Raw genomic sequence first — 23,399 nt, 5'->3', positions numbered from 1 at the left:
TCATGTTGGCATTGACTCAAGAGCCTGGAGGCTGTGACTCAATGCAAGAGATATCTGCCACCCTCATATTTAATAGAGGTGTGGTTTATGGAGACAGACTGCACATCCTTGATCAAAATAGGCTGTGCTGCATGTTGAGGCCTGCATGTACATTCTGGTTCCTTCCACGTCAGGTCGGTTCAGCTGCTAGAAAGAAGTGGGGAAATCAGAAATGTGAGTGTGTTGCGTGTCTCCTTTCTCAGTTCCCACTGTATAGCATGCTTGGCTAGTTACGAGAGCTTAGACGCGTGAGCTCCTGGGGTTATCTAGTGTGGCATCGTGGTTAGGACATTGAGCTATCAGCTGGAAGTCATTTCTCATCTCAGGTATTAACTGAGTAGAGTAGTGTTAGCAGAAGGCATTACCTCTTGGCTTCAGGCCTTCCCAGTATGACCATAATAATAGTGGTCTCCTCCAGAGGTAAATATGCCTGGCATAATATATGCAAAACTCTCTAAGCACTTAGTACGAAGTATTAGTATTAAATTATTGCCTATGGCTCTCTAGAAGCAAAGCTGGCCCCGATGCATGACTTCAACAAGACCTTACGGATCCCCCATCCAGCTTGCCTTGGCTCTCTCTAATTCTGGGAAGCATTACAAGCAATTATTGTGGTGTACATGGACATGTGGAGAACTGACAACACACACTTTTTCCAGGCTCAGTGTCCAACAGACACATTTCCAGGTTTTGTGGCAACTGAGTTGAACTAACAGTGCCAATGGTAACGGTACGTTTTTAGGGGGGGAAATGTTTTAACGTTAGGAACCCTGAATTTGGGGGATTTTATTTGTGTGTGAAGACTCGGTTGTCCGCCTGCCTTTCTCTGTGCATTAAAAGATCCTGTCATTATTGCTGTCCCCCCCCACATTACAAGCAAAGTTGTTTCTGTATATTTAGACATTCCATATTTGCCATCTGCTTTCATTGGTTTGGCAGAAAGAAAGTCACATCCAGATTGTAATGTAGATACAGTTCCCGTTAGCGGCTTCTTTTACCTGTTTGTATAGCAATTCGAAGTGAGATCAAAAGGTTGCAAAATAAAAGAAAAAGAATCCCCAGAGTCCAGAGAGTCTATTAAAAATAAAAAAAAAATAAAAAAGCTGCTCAGAAAAGCACACAAATCTTATCCTTGATGCTTCGGCGCTCAAGTATTTACGCCAGGGATTTAGACCCTTCACTTGTGGTTTTGGCAACAGCTTCACACAAATGTTTTGCCCTGGTAGTCTCTTAGCCATTTAAGATAAATGACAAAATCAAATTCAGTCCGTGCAGACTGGAGTGCTGGATGCTTTGCCAAGAATGAAGTACCCCATTGGACTCACATGTATAGCTATCAGATCAACATGCTAGCTGTAGCTTTCAAACTAGGATGTCTGAGATGCTGAAGAAACCTTAGCAGAGGAAAATACTGTTTTGTAATGTTGTTCAGTTATGGAGGGTTTTAATTCCCTAATGTCTGCATAATTGGGGGGGGGGGGAGTCTTCGTACAGAGTGGTTATTGTTCAAAACTAGTATTTACCAAACAATGATTTGTTCTCAGTATGATGTGTCCAAACAGAAGGAGACAATTGTGGCAAACTCTTGGTGAATTATGCTTGATACACCAGAGAATCCTTATCCTAACAGGAAGCTGGAAGGGAAAAAAGTATTGGGCAGGATTCCACAAATGAGGACTTCCGGTTGCACAATGGTGCGTTCCACTTCTCCCTTTGCACACTCCCCGAAATTTGCTTGGGGTGGTTGGGAGAACCCCTGGAATAACATGGATATGGGTGTGGGATTTGTGTGGAGGGGGTGGTAATTAAGTCTGTCAAGTTGAAATGCTTGGCCTCATCAAATGAGTGCCTTAGAGTGATGTTGAATTCCTCCCGTTGTGTTGAAGATGGATATGGGTCTTGTTCTAAATGACTTAGATTCCACAGTCTCTCTTTCCACATGCCTTTGTGACTCAACAATGCCCTTGGTTGGTGTGGCAAATAGGAATAGTTTGTATGCTCAGAGAGGCATTTTTTACTGTATGCACCCTACTCCTAGCTTTGTTCTGCTCCTAAGAAAATTCCAAAATGTATGCATAGATGTCTTCTGGATATCCTGGCCTAGGCTTGTCTTTCATTTCAGTATTTGGTAGTTGTGTGCAGTTGTTCTTAAATGCCATTTATCTGTATATCTTGTATACATGTATCATTGTTAATTTTTCAAGTTGTTGTCTGCCCTGAGCTCTGTTACTGTAGAGATCTGACTAAAATAAGCATGCCAGCCTGTTTTAAGACTTGTAAGCTTACTGCAGGAGCTGCTTTTGTTTATTAGCTACCTCAATTCAAAGGCGCTTCAAGTAAACGTCGGCGTTAAATAAAGATATAACTGGAGCCACAGTTATTGAGAATCTGGATGCAGCAGCCCGACTGAGTTCTGATGAGTACTGACTGAAGGTTAACTTCACAAGATACGCACCTTGTGTACACATTTCTATGCTTTTATTTAATTGCTTAAGTCGTAGCGCTGCTGCCAAGAGAGCAGGAAGAAAAGCTCTTCCAACAGAGCAGGAGCAGAAACTAAGTACAGCTTTAAATAACAGATGATTTTTTTAAAAAAAGGTATATGTGTATGTGTTTTGAATGAATAATATATTTGGAGGTCTCCATATCAATTTCAAGCTATTAGGGGAAAAGGAGGGTTTCCACTTTCTTTATAGACTCGGTGTGGCAAATGGAATGCATAAACAGAACATGCAGAACGCATTTCTGGCTGTAGCTCAAGTGGCAAGGAAGCCACAGTGACCAATGAATGCTTTATTCTGGGAGCTTGAATCTTGGCATTCCTGTGAAGCTTGCTTGAGCTGCGAGGCACTGCACTCTGTCTGCACTGGTGTGCCGAGGCTGGTTCGGTTGTAGCTGGGCAAACAGCCCTCTCCCGTTCTCTTGTTTGGCTACTTGCATTAGGATGGCCATAAAACAATAATCCCCCCTTTCGATACGGTTCCCAAGCACATTCTCGGTGGCTCTGGCAGCCTCCCCCGGCTCTCTTCCACACCACCACTGAAACAGGCACCTCCAGTGCCAGTCCTCTCCCCTCGCCTGTGTTTGCCTGAAGAATAGCTATGTTACCTTGCAGCAGCAGAAAAGGTGCTTGGCTCATTGTAGCATGATCTTTTACATGAGAAAGCTTATTTTATTAGATGCAGGGCACTTGTTAAACCTGGCAAATTATGGTCAGCCCATAATTTATTGAATTGGCAAAATTGAGTAGGCCATCAAGAAGCTTATAGCAACCCCAAGATAATCATAGTTATCAAACACAGTGTTGGAAAACCAGTGTCTAATAGTCATAATTTTCTGTCTGCCTTACCAGTAAAATCCATCCATCTGGAGACTAGAATTGAGGGACTGGTTGGTACAGAGAGAGAAAGCAGAGATCCTGGTAACGTACCCTCCCCTCTGATGCCCAGCAGCACCCCCCTTCCTTAGCTGGTAGAAGCAGTTTTGGCAGTTGTGTTGGAATGCCCCCAGACAATTGTACGAGGGGATTTCTGTATCCATGTTGAGGTCACCTTGTCTGTTCTAGCGAAGGATTTCATGACCACCCTAGCAACCATGAGGCTGTTTTAGTACCCAGTATATGGGCCCAACACATCTAGTGCGGCATATGCTTAACCTAGTCTAGGTACAGAATGGATTTGTGGTGTTTGTCCCATATAGAGTGCGTGGGTCTTTTTTGTCACATTATCCCATGGTTATGGATGGACCGTAGCCTGGTGAGGTTTGGATTGACAGTAGCTAGCCCTACCTGCAGGGATGGAGGACCAATTAGAACTGTCTGCCCTGAAGACTTGCAGAACCCTAAGGATTCCTGACATCTCTGGAGGGTTTTCTGGCTGACATGACATACTCTCCTATTGACTCCCTTGTCTTACTATGGAATGGCGAGATGGAGAGGGCCTTCAGTGCGGTTGCTTCTAATTGTATTCTCCGTCACTGTACCAAATGATCAACTGCTTGCTTTTCCTGAGGTGCTTCAGCCAATGAAACAGGCAGGATGATGGCTGGAATGCAGGTGGCTCAAGTCTTGTAGCAAGACCAACTCGGGGACCAGCTTTGGTTATTGTGGCCTGAGAATGCGGACAAGACACTTCAGAGGGTTTGCCCAGCTTCATGCCTTCTTGATCTTTTTCTGTACTGCCTAATAAGTTTGAGCTGTAGGGAATGCGGCAAGAATAGATAATATAACACTGGTTCTATATGAACTGCACTGGCTTCCTATCTGTTACTGGGCCCAATTCAAGGCCCAATTCATCCCTTTTTCTGATGTCAACTTCTAATTTTGTAATACGAGCACAGTCCCATAACTAATTGGGCCAGTCCTTTAATGGGGGTAGCTTAAGTGACTTCCTTTTTTTGGCAGAGCGGTTTAGAGTATTTTAAATTTTTCATGCAAAGTGTTCCTGGATTTTCATAGAAACAGCAGTATATAAGATGGATGGATGAATAAGTAAGATGACATTTTTGTACAGCTATTTAGTTTTTAGTATAGGTCTGACAAACAAAGCAAGTTAATGAACGTATGTTTCTACAAAACAACCGACTTGGTGTTCTTCTTCTTCTAAATAAAAAAAAAATACATATTCGACTGCTCTTCGGCATTTCTAGAAATGAAACACACATTTCTGAAGGCTGAGCTGACAGAAGCTGAATATAGCCAAACTCTAGACATAAATGTTCTTTCTGCTTATTCTAGATAGAGCTCCTCAACAAATATGGGCAACCTGTAAATGTAATGAACAGGTGGTAACCAGAGGTAGACTGAGATGGCAGTATGTGTATATATAGCATAACCGTGGCTTGAGAGTTATAGAGGAAGGGAAGAAGATATCGTAAGAACTAAGGACAATGGGTGAGATCTAACTGTGGTCTCCTGCCAGCAGAAAATAACTCTTCCTTGCCTCTTTCCTGCAGACCTCATGAACCCCCAGAATATTCTGCAGTGGGTTGGGGGGGACCCTTTGTAGCAGATATACTTGATGATGTGGAGGGCAAAGAGGAAAGAGGAGTCCTGTTACACAGGTGGAAGTTCACCTGTGCCATGTTGCCTATCACCCCGTTCATTTATTTAAATTTATAGTCTCCTCCGTCATGAAGGTTTAGGGCAAGTAAGAAGAGCACCCTCCCAGCAAACAAAAAGCCAAATAAAATGGCATTGTCTTAATAAGAGGCTCTAAGTATGATTTTTCGAAGCCTCTCTTCTTGCCTCCCTTAGACCGACCACAGGCGCCAGTTTCCCTTGAGCTTTTTCCCCAGCCCTTATGTACGTCTCTGCGCCTTAAGCAAACGTGCGCCGTGAAATAAAGCACAGCAGCTCCTGCTGTACACCCTCTTTCCCTTCAGACGTAGGTACCACTGACAGATTTCTCTATTGTTTTCTCCTCAGGGCCGTCCAGGCCTGCAAAGCTGCCGGCGGCCTCCATAACTGCCTCCTCCCACCCTCACACATCGGTGATCGCAACACCACCTCTCCACCGTGCTCTGACCTCATTCCCGCCCTGCCTGAGCCTGCCCTGCTGCGGGGAGCGCGCAGCCTCAGTTGGCGGGTCTCAGACTGAGACTGGCACATTTGGATGTCATTGTCAGTTGTCAGGTAATAGAAAACGCTTTTATTGTCGCTATGTGAAGGTCAGCTGCCAACGCGATGTCCTCTTTAGTTATGGGAGCGCCAGTTCCGTTTGGATGTGTAAGGACACGGGTAGCAGCACGCTGTATGAAAACAACTCCTGGCCATTTCTATGGCAGGAGTTAAAATTCACTTGTAATTTTTATTTTGTGGGGGGCTGGGCTCTAGCCGACCTCAGACGTTGCCACAGGTCTGTTGTTGCTGGTTTGTTTATGTCAAGTTGGGAACTAACGTCTTGAGAATCCTCACACAAATGTGATACTCCGACACCAAGATTTTATCTCTCTGGGCTGTTTACTTTTAAGCTTAATTGGATAACATTTAGCATCTGAGGTCTTTCTTCCTAATGATTTGTGTTAAAGGCTTTCCTCAGATCTCAGAGGCACATGGCATACTTATGGTCCACACACTTTTTCTTCACTGCTTTTTTTTTTTTTTTTTTAGCCTCTCATTAATTTCTTCCTTGTTTCATCAGTGCAAAGCAAAAACAACTGGACATAGCAGACTGTACATACTAAAAGGCTACTAAAAGACGCTCCTCAAAAGTTCAGCCTAAACCCTACAGGTATTATGGGAGACAGTAGCTGTATGTGACCTGATGAAAACCTCTCTCTCAGAATACTGGAGCCTAGAGCTCATCCAAGGAATCTGGATCCTGGGAGATTCAGGACTACTGAAAGGAAATAGTTTTAACTCTGCGCAGAGTTGGGGGAAAAGCTGTGACCTTTGTTGTCACAAAATATGGCGATGGCTACCAAGTTGAAGGGCTTTAAAAAGAGATTAAACAGATCCACAGATGATAAGACTAACAGGAGATACTAATCATGATGGGTATATATAGTACCTCCAGGATTAGAGGCAACATGTCTCTGAATACCAGTTGCTAGGACATAACAGCAGGGAAGAGCTATTGCCTTGAATATCCAAGGTGCGTTAGGTTGGCATTTCCTCAGTTCCCGAGGAAAAGTTGCCACTGCGGTAGATTCCTCCATTCTTCAACTATTTCACAAAATGGGTCAGATCTTAGAGTAACTTCTGAGTAGACTGTGAATTCCATTGCATCTTAACCATCTTTTTCTGTAGCTCATAATAGTGGCTGTTTATACCAGTGCTGGAGAGCTTGCTCCAGTAGAGTCTTTCCAGATGATCAGGGTTTTTTTATTTTATTTTAATGAATTAATTTTTCTTTACAATTGTTCACAGTATAAACAATAACAAAACAATACGCCATCTCAGCCACAACTTTTCCCATGTGCTAATGAGAAACGTATAACCAAAAGAGGGAAAGGAATAAGAAGCAATAAAGTCGGTATGAAGAGGCAGAAAAAAAGAAAAGAGATAAAGAAGGAGAGTTGAAGAGAGAAAAGACTAAGAGGTAGGGCAGTGGAGAACAAATGGGGTGGAAGTACATGAGATTTAGTACAGAAGCAAATCCAGAAAATTCTGACTTTTTTTTTTTTAAGTGATTTTCAGGAGTCTCCGATTATGAGACATTGTCCTACTGCAGTAAATTATTATTTGTTGCGTTCAGTCCAGACACATTCACTAAGGTGCTTATTGTTTCTATACATTATATATCTTTATATAGGACATGACACTTTGCAATGTATAAAAGGAGAAGTCCATGCACTGTGGAATTTACAATCTAAAACTTCTGTTGGGTTGTTTTCCCCCATTTTGTACTTGGGAAAAGTCTAGTCTTCCTTCAGGTAGTATGTCAGTTATGATGGTTGTTGTCCTGGGGAAGGTGGTTATCTGTCTAAGTTACATTGTGATACATATCCATGAAAGATAAGTCATACGAGTGGCGTGAATTCTGCTCAATATATGAGAAATTGTATGGTGCATGTTGGGATGCGGGTGGCGCTGTGGGTTAAAGCCTCAGCACCTAGGGCTTGCCGATCGAAAGGTCGCGGTTCGAATCCCAGCGGCGGGGTGCGCTCCCGTCGTTCGGTCCCAGCGCCTGCCAACCTAGCAGTTCGAAAGCACCCCCGGGGGCAAGTAGATAAATAGGGACCGCTTACTAGCGGGAAGGTAAACGGCGTTTCCGTGTGCGGCTCTGGCTTGCCAGAGCAGCGATGTCACGCTGGCCACGTGACCCGGAAGTGTCTCCGGACAGCGCTGGCCCCCGGCCTATAGAGTGAGATGGGCGCACAACCCTAGAGTCTGTCAAGACTGGCCCGTACGGGCAGGGGTACCTTTACCTTTACCTTTTATGGTGCATGTTTGGTTGGGTCAGAAGTGACAATGAAGCTAGCTCTCTGGTTAGAACCCACCCTTCTTTTGAAGGCTTATTTTCATCAGTTCGATGGGATACTGACAAACTGGATGTGACCTCATAGTGTGTGTATCATGACCTTCATAAAATACACAATAACTTTCACACAAATTTCCACCTTTTTAACATATGAATCCATGCTGCTGCTGTTTTATTATGTCATCACTGTGCATGGAACTTTAGAATAACAATCCAAAGGCAACCTTTCATCAAGGAGCTTACAGTCCAAATCAAACCAAATTCAATAATAATAATAATAATTTTTATACACCACCCATCTGGTTTCTTTTCCCTAGGCACTCTGGGCAGCTTCCAGCAAAATAAAAATCGTAATAAAATGTCAAACATTAAAAGCTTCCTGATACAGGGCTGCCTTCAGATATCTTTAAAAAGTCAGAGAGTTCTTTATTTCCTTGACATCTGATGGGAGGCCGTTCCACAGGGAGGGCGCCACCACCAAGAAGGCCTGCTGCCTGGTTCTCTGTAACTTCACTTCTTGCAGTGATGGAACAGCCAGAAGGCCCTCGGAGCTGGACCTCAGTGTCCAGGCCGAATGATGGGGGTGGAGATGCTCCTTCAGGTATATTGGGCTGAGGGCCAGTAACTGAATAGGTGGAGGAGAGGGAGGCAGAGTTAATAATAAATGAATACGAACCAGTGCATTCAAGCTACAAGAAAGGATATTCCCACTAAACATCAGAATGAACTTTCTGACAGTAAGAGCTGTTTGACAGTGGAATAGACTCCCTTGGGAGGTTGTGGACTCTCCTTCCTTGGAGGCTTTGAAGCAGAGGTTGGATGGCCATCTGTCATGGATGCTTTAGTTGAGATTCCTGTATTGCAGGGGGTTGGACTAGCATGGTAAGAACAATACTTGAAGAGCTTTCGGCTCCCTTCACTTTCTTCTTCCTCCCCTCTCCTCTCGTGCAGCCAGTTCGGAAGCTTTTGCTACTGGTTTGCGCTAAGCACAGTTTAGTGGCTTCAAGCCAGTTGCGTAACCCATATACCTCAAGGTAGCTTGTTTCAAACTAGTTAAGATTAAGTACAGTTTGTCACGTCTGGACATAACAAGCCATGGTTAATGTAAACCTGAAGCAAAAGCTTATGCATTCCTCCTTGTGGCCCATGCTGAAGAGGGAATGCAGGGTCTGAGACTTGGCATCATAATACTAAGACACAGTTTAGTGTGTCCAGACTGTGGCCATTGAGATATGAAAAAGAGATAGTAGATAAAGTGAAGGGGTGTAGATCTTCAACACAATGAATTTATGTTACTGCACAGGGGAAAGGGAGGGGTTACAGTTCAGTGGTAGAGCCTGTACTTAGCATCCAGAAGATTTATTCTATTGCAATTTATTGTAAAATAAATAAACCTGCTGTCCCCGCTTCAACGGTGATGCTTTAAAGCAGCTCACAAAACAAAATAACAATGATCCAGTAATGAAAAACTAATAAATTAAAACAACAACAGCGTTTAAGCACACCCACACCCTCCAAAGAGAGCCAGACTTTAAACACATGGTAATCTAAGCAACAGTAAAATCATAAAAACTTGGGGATGAAAAAACATCTTCAGATGCTTGCAGAACACAAACAAAGAAGAGAGTTGCCTGTATGAGGCACTGCATCTCAGAAGGCAATGACATGGACACAAGGAACCTATTAGTTGATCTGAAAAGATGGGAAGGGTCACATGAGAGGAAACAGCCCTTCAAGTAGCTTGGTTCCAAACCAGTATGGGTTTCTGCGGTAATAGCCAGCACCTTGAATAGCACTGAGAAACAGACCAGGAGCTAACACAGCTGGATTCGGTAAGGATCCGAGATCCAATCCTTGCAGGGCCCTGGCATCAGTGGTTGGCAGGGCCAGGTATCTGCTGAGGACCCAAGCTTCAGCAGAAGACCCACTGTGACAAGGGCCCCTCTTCACCATGGCAACCTGCTTGATCACCTTGGCCTAGACAGTGGTGGTGGGAATAGTAAGGAGAAGGAGGAGCAACAGAAGCGACTGCCTGCTTGCTGATGGTCTCTCTTCCTAGCAAAGAAGCAGGTGATAGCAGTGATGAGAAAGATGAGCAACAAGGAGGTGACTCCATGAGGGAGGCCTGTGGATGGTGTGTTTCTGAAGGGCACACAAGAACCAGGAGCTGTCTCCCACTGTTCCTTTGGGCATCGCAGCCATTTGGAATACACAGTACTATTTTATTTATTTAATGACTTGCAGACTTCAGGCAAAACAACAACAAAACTTCCCATAGTGTTGGCAAACTATCCACAAACAGTACCAGGATAGATAGAGCAGTTGTCTTGAGTCCATAGGAGAGAGCTTTCTATGTTCATGGTCTGAATGACGGGAGAGGTAGATGACTTTAAGTTCTGGAAACAAAGGAGTTGACTAGTGGAGGCAAGAGCTGTTTTCCATGGTTTGTCCCACCCCACCCCACCGACTTAGTATATGGGCCTTGCAATGACGAATTCAACGTTTCTCCTACAGATACTTTATTCCGACAGCATTTATTTGGCATAACATAGACGCGAGGAATCTCTCCCGTATAGGAGATGTAGCAAGCCAGTGTGCTACCCTGTTTGCTCACTTCTTCTAAGACAAACATGCAGCAATAATGGAGAGAGTAAAACTAAGAATAGATAAGGAAAGAGTAACTCAATAAAGCACACAGAAGCAGGGGACGTATGCATTTTGCATTCCTTCACTTCCTACTCTGCCGGTCGTGCGCTGTTAGTTTTTTGGACTGATCTTATTTGCTGAGCAAGTTGTGCCAGTTTTAAGTGGGGGGAATCGACCTAGTATCATGGCTTCCTGTAGTTACTGCTGTAATCTGCAGCACTTAGAGAATACGTTAATATCAAAGCACACACTAAACATTTATGACAGTAGTTGGTCAAGTTTTGTTTGAAATAAAACATCTTCTTTCCCCCCATCCACCATCGGAGAGGAGCTTATTAGCCCCTTATTGTCTCATTCAGTGCAGAAAACAGAAGAAATCAGGTGACATTTGAAGCATGCTGTGGTGAAGAGGATTGTTTTACGGGTAGTCAAAATTAGAAGAAGCTGATTTGCATGGGATTTGTAAGGAAGGTGATAGTGAGGACTCCAGTGATAAGAGTTGTGCAGTTTTCCTTTAGAGGTTGGTCTGAGATGGAAAGTTTCACCAAATTCTCAATCCCAGCTTTTCACTTTCCAGACCTCTCTACATTTGCCTTGCTTAGTTTATTTTTAAGTTGCTTTCTTCTGTTGTTAGACATTTGTTTCTTCCTCTAAGCAAGGGTGGTTTCCCCCCAGCTCTTTTTTGTAAAACTAAATATGGATCACATCATCATCATTTTAATTCGGAATGTATTTAGTTTGGATTTGAAGCAAAACTAGAATGAATAAAATATTTTGTTGTTGTTGCCATTATAATTTTTAAGAAATAAAAGACTTTACCAAAAGTTGGGGGAATGAATTAACTATTTTAAAAAAACAACAACAACCCATGACTATAAAATGTCAATGTTCAAATCAACTTAAAAACAACACTCATACTTGGAAAAATATCTAGGGGAAAAAAGAAAAGAAAAGAAGTCTTGTAGCTTTGGCCTGGACGATGGCATAGCACCTTTGCTGTTCAGAATTGGCATGGACAGGGAGCTGTTAAGAGAATGGTCTTAGATGCTGAAGCTGCGGGAAATGGAGCTTTTGAGCAGTTTTGCAATTTACAGTAAACATTCTGCATTTCTGGCTGCCTGGGGATGTTTGGAGGCTGAAACATAAAACCTGCCATTGATAATACATCCTATTACTATTTCTGCATGGTGTTTTCTATTTGCAGCCTGATCCTGAGTCTTGCTGTCCTGACTGTTACACTAGCTTAGTGTCACAATCCATGACTTCTCATCTCATCTTAGGCACATATATGCAGATTTTAGTCTATTAAGCCTACAGTCCTTTACCCACTCCAGTGAACTCAGTGGGGCTCACTTCTGAACATAGACATACACTGTTAGTTGTGCAAGCAAGATTGTCCCATGACCACAACTCTTTTTGAGCTCCAGAAATTGCAGGAGCATTCACAAGACAGTTGTTCCCTATTATACATTGACCTTCTTAGTCTTTCTTTTTCTTTCTTTCTAATGCTAGTTCAGTTTTCTTACAGGCTTTGAATTCTATATAAAGCCATTATAGGGAACAGACTTTTGCAAGATGGGCCCACTCCCTAAAATATTGCTTTTAAATATCTACAGACGTCTCTGTTGCCATGTCCTTTTTTGCCTCCAAGGAGAGGCTTCTGCCTGCTGAATTGGATTCTCCCACTGAAACATGTTTAGTGTCTGTTTAATTAGAAGCTGGAAGGGAGTTGCAAAATTCACAGGCTTGTGGTGCATGGATCAAAACCAACACATTGCTCCTTTTTCTGATTAACTTGCTATGAATCCTTAAAAAAAAATAAAGGGGGAAAAACCGTATAAAAAGTTGGAAGTAGTTCTGAGGTTTTAACTTTGATGAAGACAACTAAACCTAGAAATGTTTACAGACATCACACTAATAGGTAGGAAGGACACACATATTTTTGTGCATCCAGACTAGCAAAGTACAAGGCATCTAGTTTTTTCTCATATATCCCATTGCCCATATGCCTAGCAAATATCACTGATGTAGAAAAATGAATCTATTGCTATCCCTTCCTCCCCAAACACGTTATACCTCTGTGCTTTCCATTGGTGGCTCGTAATGTTAATTTATAGATATAGCTATATCTCGCCCTTTTCTATAAGCTCAGAAAACCACACACCAGTCGCATGCAAATATGTTTATTCCATGGGGTTCAAAATTTAATAATAAAGGTTACTGTTTTACGTTCCTAAAACTATCTGCCATTTTTGGAATTTTGTACAGATGTGAGGTTTCTGAAGGCAACCGCAATATTCATTTACTCACAATAGCTGTTCTCCCCATTCCAGGGAAGGAATCAGATCTGCACTTTCTCCAGATTTCCTTCCTCCATTGCAGTGAATGTAGCAACCCATATGGACATAGATGAATATATGAAGTTGAGTTACGCCAAGGCAGACCATTGGCTCATCTAGTATAGTATTGGCCAGGGAGCTTTATGTGTGCACTGGACAGCTGGGGGTTGGGGTAAGAGAATTTGGAGATTCTTGAACTTGAATGTGGCATTGAACTGTGTTGCAGATGGCATGTTACTAGCTGAGTTGATTAGAACCATAGGAAGCTGCCTTAAACCATTGGCTCATCTAGCTCTGTATTGTCTACAGTGACTGGCGGGATTTCAGATAGGGGACGTTCCCAACCCTACCTGGAAATGATCTAACCTGGGACCATGTGTATGCATGAACTGCCACTGAGCTACGGCATTTCCCCTGGACCAGTTCTTTGGGTCAGTGGTTGCATCCATACCTATGTGCATGGGGACATTCTTATACAGTGGTGGCAAGCACCTACTTGGCCTGGACATGGCGACAGGCCAAGGCCCCCATCTCCTCTCCCCAGTGGCTTCTTCCTCACTTCTTCCTTACATTGCCTGGTTTGACTATAACATTTATATGCCACATTTTTGCCAATGCATTCAGGACAGAATACAGTGTAAAACACTGGTGTACGATCTGAACAGAGATCACACAAAGTAGAAAAGATACAGAAAGGAAAGGAGAAAATAAGTGAATTCGGATATGGTATCCTAGAGAAAAACAACTCTATTTTTATTTTTTAAGTCTCTGGTCTGTCTGCTGTGTGTTTTTGAAGCATCCTCCCGAGGGGGCCAGATTTGGTCCCGATTCCTGTTCTAGCTGCTGATTCCTATTCTTTGCAAATGAAAAATGCAACAGAAAATAGCCTTATGCAAGTGTGGGAAATGAGGAGTAGCTTTTCATGTGGGGTGGGGACTTTGTCTTTAGTTTCCACTACAAACCAGATTTTTTTTACCAATATAGACCTTTGCTCGGAGCTCAATGAAACCCATGAATTTTGAAGCAGTAAAAGAATTAAGAAGCAGTAAAAGAATTAAGAAGCAGTAAAAGAAAATGAAAAAGCCAAACAGATTCTGAATACAAAAGATGGAAAGAAATCACAAATTCTGCATATTTAAAAAACAGCGAGTGGCCATTGACATGCATGATTAATGGAGATGGTGGTGGAAGTTCAAGCTTCGCTGAGGAACACACAGAGGCCCAAGCTCTCAGAGTTTAAAACAATATATCTCAAATACAAGGAGCTTGGCTGCATTAGTCATTAAGGTGTTCTAAAAATTACTGAGCGATCTTGTAAAGTTAACATCAGTTTGTCTGTACCGCCTTCTGTTCACTGAATTCTTTAGCCAGCCTGGTGCGTTCTTGCCATTGTTTTAAAGGTAAAAGGATTACCTGTAAGTAAAACAATGGGCTTGAACTTAGTATGTGTGTTTAATATATATACACATATATTAATATATAATTTTTCTCCTCTTCAATTATATCCTTATATTCATTTTTGTGTGTGTGGCGTTTATACTCCCAAGTCAGCCAATGAGAATCCTTAGATCAGACCACCCTCGCTGTGAAAAAAAAGGGAAAAGAAAAGAAAAGAGCCTGATACAATTAATACAGTCTGTCTAGAAAGCAGCATTATTTCAGAAACGTTTATGTTAATGATATGGTATGTGTTCTGCACATTTCATACTCAAACAAGAAGCAAGCTTTTGTTTCATTCCAGACTGGGTTTTATTAAAACTGGAGGATCAATGGGAAAACAAAACAGTAATCAGAGCGGGGAATGTAAACTCATCCAGTTTGAAAAAAGAAAGAAAGCCGCGCCTCATAACAGTGCAATCCTGTGCGCATCTACTCAGATATAAGTCCAGTTGAGTTCAGCGGCATTGTAAAGGTAAAGGGATCCCTGACCGTTAGGTCTAGTCGCGGATGATTCTGGGGTTGCGGTGCTCATCTCGCTTTACTGACCGAGGGAGCTGGTGTACAGCTTCCGGGTCATGTGGCCAGCATGACTGAGCCACTTCTGGCGAACCAGAGCGGCGCACGGAAACACCATTTAGCTTCCCGCTGGAGCGGTACCTATTTATCTACTTGCACTTTGAGGTGCTTTTGAACTGCTAGGTTGGCAGGAGCAGGGACAGAGCAACGGGAGCTCACCCCGTTGCCGGGATTCGAACCGCCGACCTTCTGATCGGCAAGTCCTAGGCTCCCAGGTAAATGCTTATAAGATTGCAGGCTTAAGCTTTGCAAAGCTGTAGGAGAACGCTACAGGTCTTGCACCCCTTCTTGCATCATGCCCAGTTGGATAGCAAAGCACACACCAAAATCAGGTTTAAAAACACGCTGCCCCAGTCCTCCCACTTTGCCCAGTGCTCTAGCCCTTGCATGAGGAAATGGTGAGAGGAAACTGGGCTGCTCATGTGCATGTGTCAGAGAGAGAGAGAGAGAGGTAACTACAGCGATCTATATTGACGCTACATATAAAATATACAATATTGGGAAAATGTGGCTTTCACCAGGGTGGAAATTGCTAAAGTTTGTGCTTGGGAGAAACCGCCCTATTAGCTGGCATTACTTAATATTTATTGATTTGAATAAAATATTTACAGCATCTAGCAGAATGGCATTTGTGCATGCTAGTTACTTTAAAGCAAATATGCTTTACCAAAAAAAAAACCCTGACTCAAACGTTATGTACAGAGTGTTGCATCTCTCAGTTTATTATAGGAAAGCAACCAGGAAAATATGGCTGAGTGTGTGATTGTGTTTTATATTTTTAGGCAACGATTGTAGATAGGAGCGTTTCAGAAACTACATGGAGAAACAAAACGAGAGCACTGTAAATATCCGGAGAAAGCGAAGAATCCATTTGGGGGGGGGGTGTTTCTCTTCCACCCACAGCCCCTGGTGCTATTAATCTAAGTTAAGGACTGCCTTTGTTCTAAAGAGACATTCAAATCGATGTAACTCGGTAAATCCTCATCATGTAGAGTTAAGAAGCAGCAGGGGTAACAGTATTTAAAGATGTTTAAAAGTGCATTCTTGCCACTTCTAAGCACCCAGTCCTTGTGTGTGCGCTGTGTGTGTGTGTGTGTGAAATTGCAATATTAGCAGGTGGAAATAGATGGTATAATCTAAACACAAAGGGACCTAAGGTAACTAAGGATGTAGGAGAGACAATGGCTCCAACACTTAGAGAGTTAACTGGATTTTATTCTAATACCCAAGCCCAAGAGCCTGAACTCTTCAAACACTCCAAATGTAGAGCTAAATCAAAGAATTCTGTTTCAAATCCGTACAAGATGTTGCTGTTCTCTCCCCCCACCCCTCCTCTGACAGGAGAGACATTTGGAAGTGTAGTTTCTTTCCCTTTCCTTCCTTCTTTCTTTCTTTCCTTTTCTTTTTTTAATAGCTATCTTAAAAAGGAGTTTGGATGTTTAGCACAGCTGGTGCTCATTACATTATGCACTATCAATAAAATAGCATGTGTAATTAATTTTTAATGCGGTGCTCTATGCAGCGCTTTAAAGCAGTTACTGTATGGGGAGAGCTGACACTGGTCACCAGCGTCAGAAATATTAAAAGAGAAAGCTAGATTTTTGCATTTTTTCAGAAGGTGTGGAAAAGAGACAGTAGCTGTCATCAGCTCACTGTTCCTGGCCAAGCATAATCGCCTGGAATGCGTGTGTGTGTTTGTGTGTGTGTGTGTGTGTGTGTGTGTGTGTGTGTGTGTATGGGAGGGTTTTTGGAAAAGAGAAAGTTGCCCAAGCCAGTGTGACACAATAGATGCAAGTTTTGCTCGTATGTGCGGGGCTAGCTGGAGACATTTTGTTGCCGGAGTTGAAAGGTGAGATAGCAGCCCCTGCCCTCCCGGTTCCACATAGAGAAGCCAACTGGGTAGCCAGTCAAATCTTATTTCAGCAAAGAGGATTGGATCCCTCCACCATACCTGAGAGCAGCAGGTTAGCTTGTGGGGTGCAGCATAGGCCTTTCAGAGCACACACAGTTCTGGTAATGGCTAGAGCAGGCACTCCCAACCTGCGACCCTCCAGGTGTTTAGGCCTACAGCTCCCATGATCCCTAGCTAACAGGTCAGGGATGATGGGAATTGTAGTCCAAAACATCTGGAGGGCTGAAGGTTGGGGATGCCTGGGCTAGAGGGACTGTGATTTTTTTGTATTGGATAAGATTGTTGTTATTAACGTTTGATGTTTTATTTTTGTTTTTATGTGTTGCAACCCAGCCAGATGGGTGGGGCAATAATAATAATAATACTACAGTCATACCTCATGTTATGCTTGCTTCAGGTTGCACGTTTTCAGGTTGCGTCCTGCGGCGACTCAGAAGTACCGGAAAGGGTTATTTCCGGGTTTCACCGCATGCGCAGACACGTAAAATGACGTCACGCGCATGCACAGAAGCTGCGAATCGCGACCTGCGCACCCGCAGATGCAGGCTGCATTCTTTTCAGGTTGCGAACGGGCCTCTGGAACAGATCCCATTCGCAACCGGTGGTACCACTGTAGTAATAATAATAATAATAATAATAGGAAGTGGCCTGGGGAATTGCCACTGCTGCCCCCCTCTCCACATATTCACCACTGAATGTGGCTGTCATACTCTGCCCCCCCTGTGGATGGGGGGAATCTAGGTACATATCCCTACTCAGTTGTAATGCTGGCTTGGTGGCATCTCACACTTGTTCTGAAAGACCACTTAGAAATAAATGTAATGAGGCTCCTGGATACAGATGGTAACAGATTAATTGGCCTGGCTTTAAAAAAAAACTGGTTCAGGCTCTGCTAAGGGAAGGTTTGGCTTAGGAAACTCTCAAAAGAGGTAAATAAAGCGCTGGATTGAGAAGAAAGTTAGTGCCCCCCGCTACACACACCACTGTCTGACCGATCTGAATTAAACCCCATTCACAGCTTGTAAATATCAAGAAAGGGAAACCTCTGGGGAAAGACAAATTCGGTTGCAAGTCTAAAAGAAAACAAAAGGGGAAGAAGCTGGGTTCTCTCCAGGAAAATTGTGCAGAAATAATGCAAGCCTTTGCCTTTTCTTGTGGCTTTTGGTTGGTTACACTCAAAATAAATACCTAAACTTCTTCGCTTCATATTTGGGGAGTGACACTAATTTGGAAGACCGAAGGCCAAAAGGAATGGAACAAGGCCTACATCTTTTGCTCTGATAATTGACCAAATCATAAACAAATCTATTTACACTTTGGGGTCCCCCCCCCGGCCATCTATATGGCGTGAATTGCAGTAGATGCCAGACTTTCCTGGAGATGAAAACCAAAGGGGATTGCTAGGATTTAAATTAAAAAATGGGGAAGGGGGGTAATATGTCATCAGGGCTTTTTTTCTAGAAGGGCTACTATTCCTTTTATAAAAGTTGCACAGGAAGCAGAAAATTCAACAGGTGTGGCATTTCTTACCACGGTTCTACAGTGGTGGGGGAAATGTACACCTGATATACCTGTAGGTTTCCCCTCCCTGTTAAAAATACAGAAGTCCTCTCAGGTCATGGAGTTGCCATTAGAGACAGGGGACAGTTTTCATTCAAGTTTGCTTTTGCATTTTCCGGAACAGAACATGAACTGAAACACAGCCATCTTTCAAACTTTGCACATTTCCGAATTTTAGCAGTGCATTCACACAACCAAGTAAATTGCATATGGTAGAGAACACCCCATCTAAAAATGTGTTGTTATGGGAAATTGCTTTACTGATGTGGGAACTACGTGGTTACATTTCTTGGAGGAGCTCAGTCGGCAGGCCAGGGGCCGCTACTGAAAAGGCTTTGCTCCTTGCTGCAAAGACCTTTACCTCCCATATTGAAGGGGAAGGGGACGATCCAAATATGTGAGTGGATGGCATTACATAGGGAGGGATGCTTTAAAAATATATATGGGCCTTGATGGTTGCAATACCTAGTTCATTGGGCTTGTTCTCGGGTAATCTGTACAAAAGCCCAAGCTGCATGTCTTTAAATATGGGTCTGCCCCACGTCCCATGTAGTGTGGGTGTGTGGGATCTGATTTCAGCAGCAAAAAGGGGAGGGGATCCTAGACTGTCCCTTGTCCTAGTCACTTTCCTCCTCTCTGGGCTTCCCCAGGAAGGAAAGTACCTCTGTGGGAATGCTTAGCAGTGTCCAGCTGGATGCCTCCTTTGCTCTTGCAATTGGGCTCCCCACTTTTTAAGCCATCGCCATGAGCAGTTTTGGCTTTAGTGGGAATTGTAAAACGGAGTAAACCTTCTTTTGAATCGGGCTGTAGCAGATATAGGAAGAGGTAGGAAAAAATGCTGAAGCATATTTCCTAGCCAGTAGCCGGAGCAGGCAAACAAGTAGGTAAGATGTGGTACATTTCCTTATTCAGAAACCGGGCAGGGATTTCCATCTTTCGCAGCAGCATCACCTTAGCAACAGGGTGAACTACCATGGATGATTTGTGTTGTAAAATCAGCCACGCTAACTTACTCCTACAACTCCTCAATTTCGCTAAATGCAGCCAGTCAGCTGAATGTCTCTTTGCAAACACTTCATAAAAAAAGAGAAAGATTAAAAACAGAGAGGAGGAAGGCTTGTGTGAAAGAATAATCTGCTAGGAAATGAACCAACAAATTAGGGAACATGGTGCCTGCATACACTTTCTGGCCTTGTTCTCGGCACTGAGATCCAGCGGTGGGGTTTTTAGACACGCACATATAACAACTCGGTGTTTGCAACTGTTCTCTTATTGCCTCAACAAAATTCCACTCGGTCGTGTGCAACGTATGCCGAGCCGTTTGTTTTCATCTGATCACCTGGCATTTAGAGCATGGAGTCCTTCTGATCACTTGAAAATAAGTTGCCTTAAGCTCTCTTCAGGCATTCTTCTGCCTGACTTAAGTAAATACACTGGGGGAGCAGGGGGCGCGGAACACAATGGAGGAGCCTCGCCCCCATCGCTCTCTGCAAGTTGGAAGGCAGACTTCTGGAGAAGACAGCCTCTTGCACTCGAGGAGGCTCCACAAGAACAGGAAGCTCCACACTTCAGAAGTCCACCCTCCCAAATTAGCACAACTATCCCTGTGGCCCTCACATGCTTACTTAACTTGGAGAGAAGAATGCCCAAAGAGGAAGTGCTTTGCATATTGTTAGGGGTTCAGGAGCAGAGGCACAGGAAAGGGAGGAAATGGAGAGCGAGGGGGAGGAGTCCGAAGGAAATGTCAGCGATGACAGCGGTCCGAGCTCTCAGAGTCTTTCCAGCGAATCGGAAGATTCACAGAAAGAGGCTCCCATGGTCAGAGCAAGGGGGGTTCCAAGGGGGACACCCCAGGAAGAAGGGGCCAGGGGGGACTCAGAGAGCAGCAGTTGGAAATCAGGACCAGCGTCCACACCAGAGTGCAGCAGGGGGGAGGAGTCCCAGGCATCGGGATCAGGCAGCGCACGCACAGCGGGAGGACATGAGCCAGGATTGGCCACGCCTCCATCGGAGAGCGAGGAAACGGTCGAGAGGAAGGTTGAAGGCTGCGCGCGCGCGCCAAGTTCAAATGTACAGGAGGGTGCAGCAGTTGGCAGCCCGGATAGGGAGCCAGGTCCCAAAGCCCGCCGAAGAGAGAGGGAGGAGTCAGGGGGGTCTACGTCTGCGTCGGAAGAATCCAGGAAGGAAGGGACCCCGGGGGGTAGCAGGACCCAGAGGAGAAAGGAGAGACGGAAGAGGTGGAGTAAAGCTAGAGTCTTAAACTGGTGTACAGGAGGCGGAGATTCAGATGGAGCTTCGCCGGTCTAAACCCTAGACGTAGAGCTGGGGCGCTCCGGTTTGAAAATGGAAACTGTACTTCAATAAAGACTTTTGTACATTACTACCGGCTAGCGTTGGTCCTCTGTGAGCTGGGACCTGGAGCCAGCTCTGACACATATGTTGTGTATTCTGTATTCTGCAGGTGGCTGCTTATGACAGTGTGTTGTGCAGGTAGGTGATGCCCTCAGAAACTCTTCAGAAACCTTTCTAATGTTGTAAGAGCAGAGCTGAATGTGTCCTGCACTGTCAGAACTTAATTCTTCCCCATGGCTCTTCACGGAGAATGGGAGGTCTGCGTATAGCTGGTGCCCTCCAGATGTTTATTTAATAACATTTTATTGATTTTCCAAAAATAAAAAACAACAATGCCAAAACAAAACAAATTGACTTCCCTCTAACCCCTTCCTTGGTTCTATTGTTTATCCAGACACTGAATGTCCATTGTTAAATTTGTAATATATTTAAATCACCCATTATCCATTCATAATGCTTAAAGTGTAGCAAGTCAATAGAAAGTTGCTAATACTACACACCAGGCTTCTCCAAGTTGGTGCCCTCCAGATGTTTGGGAACGCAACTGCCGGCAACCTGTTAGCTTGGATGTTGCCATTCAAAACATCTGGAAGGCACAAACTTGGAGAAGTCTGGTATGTAGTATTAGCAACTTTCTACTGGCTTGCTACACTTTAAGCAGCAACCCCTCGCATGGTGAATGCTTTCGTCCTAACATGGAGATGGCAATGGGGAAAGTGGTGTCACATGGTAACAGGAGACAGGACAATAAAATAAAAGTTGGCAGCTCTGTACCATAAGAACACAAGAAGAGCCCAACCGGAATGAGCCAGGGTTCTTCTCCTATTCTTACCATTCTTTACTTGGCCAAAATATTTTAGGCTAGATCTTTATATATGTGCGTTTCTTTCTGTGTGTGAGCACATGCTTATGTCACTGTGCTAATATTTAGCCTGAGGGATCTAGGTAAAACCCCGTATTTTGGCCCAAAAAGACATCTTGTTCTCCTCTTGTAGTTAACAGCGCAGGAAATGCTGAGCACATTTTTTTACAGTTTGTCGTGGGTTTGGCTAAACCCAAGAAGTTCTCTGCAGAGTACACAGATTCTGTGGCTGGCATTCATGGTCTTCAACATGGGCAAATTGATTCTTTCAAGGCTGAAAAATTGGAAAACCACTGATTTCATTGGGTTCCTTGCCTTGCAGCATCCAGTGAAGTGTAAATAAATTATCCCAGCAGCTGGTTTGAATGAGTGTTTCTTTGTATATGTTGTGCTTTTGTAGTATTTTCTTTTGGTTGTGGAGGATGAATTTTTTATCAGTGGATGAAAGAGGATCACCTAGTGCCCAGTTTATTAACTTTTAGGTGTTGGATTAAGACATTTTTATTCTCCCAGTTGTTGTAATGCTCTGTCCTTTTAAAATACTGCATACTGCCAATACTATTTAAAATGCTGGAAGTTTTTTTTTTTTTTTTAAACTTAGCTTGTGTATTGTGCTAATTATGTTATTTATTTTAATTGGTTTATTGTGTTTTTCATTGTTTTGTTTCAAATCGTGCTGTAAATTGCCCTAGGATTAATAATGTGCAGGATGATAAATGAATACCATGAATGAATGAATGAATGAATGAATGAATGAAATATTGGAAAATAAATACCTTCTTTTTATCATTTATTTCGCCACCACTCTGTTGGGCATCATACAGTATTATTCCATATACTAAGTGACTGCAGTCACTAATGTAGTTTTTTTTTCCTTTTAAAAAAAGTGCCCCCATCTTTTTTCTTTCCGTCTGAGAATGTAGAATTGTAAAGAATGTTTGATTTAGGACAGTGGGGATGTGGAGATCAGAGGTTGAAATTAAAGATGTAATGAATCAGTAAGATGTCTATGAGGAATGAAACAAGTCCAAATCTGCCCCAGAGAAGGTTTGCATTTTTAAAAAGAATTCAGCTAGAGAAGTCAGAGGTCTGGGGACTTATGGAATGAGGTTAATGTAGGTGTGAGTAGTTGAAATGACAAGAGCATTTGGAAAGTTTCCATAAATCTGCACTTTAAACAATTCTATTCCACTTTGTGGGAATTAGTGGGAATTGTAATAGAGAAGGTCCAAACTGATCTATTTTTGAATCAGATACCTGCTTTGCAACAATCAGTCCTGCTACTTTGTTCAGGAACCATCTATTTTCTGAATAAAAGATGTAAAGATAAACTACAAAATTGACCCCATTCCCCGGGTTTTGGTATAGTTTGTTAGTCTACACCACTCTGAATTTTGAAGGCATTGTTTTCTTTGTTCTTTATTCTATATCCTGTGATTTGGGATTTCCCCCCTTTTTATTGCAAAAGGGAAAAATACATAAAAGAACATAGGAAAAAGATATATGCAGATAGCAATGGCATACATAATACAATATAGTTAAATAAGAATTTTGATTCAAAAATATAATACGATGATTCTAATAATAATTACACTGATGTAACTAGTATTCTGACCAGTCTGGACTCAAATATCCTATTCCAAGTTGTTACCATCTAAGCTAAACACAGCTCACCAGCAACAAAAATGTCACATTTTTCTTGCATTCCTGGTACTGCCAAAGTGAGAGAGAAGGGGGAGGGTTTTTTGTTT

General features: G+C 43.1%; 1 protein-coding gene across 12 annotated transcripts in view; it reads left to right on the top strand.

Moving 5' to 3' along the window:
* The window catches only part of BCL11B (BCL11 transcription factor B), a 161,972-nt gene that overhangs the window by 71,666 nt on the left and 66,907 nt on the right, over positions 1 to 23,399 (top strand). For 7 of the 12 annotated variants that reach the window (XM_083435146.1, XM_083435145.1, XM_083435147.1 and 4 more), the window contains exon 3: positions 5,465 to 5,671. The exons of the other annotated variants lie outside the window; for them this stretch is intronic. In XM_083435146.1, the coding sequence (XP_083291272.1) occupies positions 5,465 to 5,671 (207 nt within the window). The remainder of the gene's footprint in view (positions 1 to 5,464; positions 5,672 to 23,399) is intronic. 12 annotated transcript variants of the gene reach the window in all.

This window comes from Podarcis tiliguerta (assembly GCF_965153285.1).
Source record: "Podarcis tiliguerta genome assembly, chromosome: 1".
Taxonomy (NCBI): Eukaryota; Metazoa; Chordata; class Lepidosauria; order Squamata; family Lacertidae; genus Podarcis; species Podarcis tiliguerta.
This window is presented reverse-complemented; position numbering and strand designations above follow the sequence as displayed.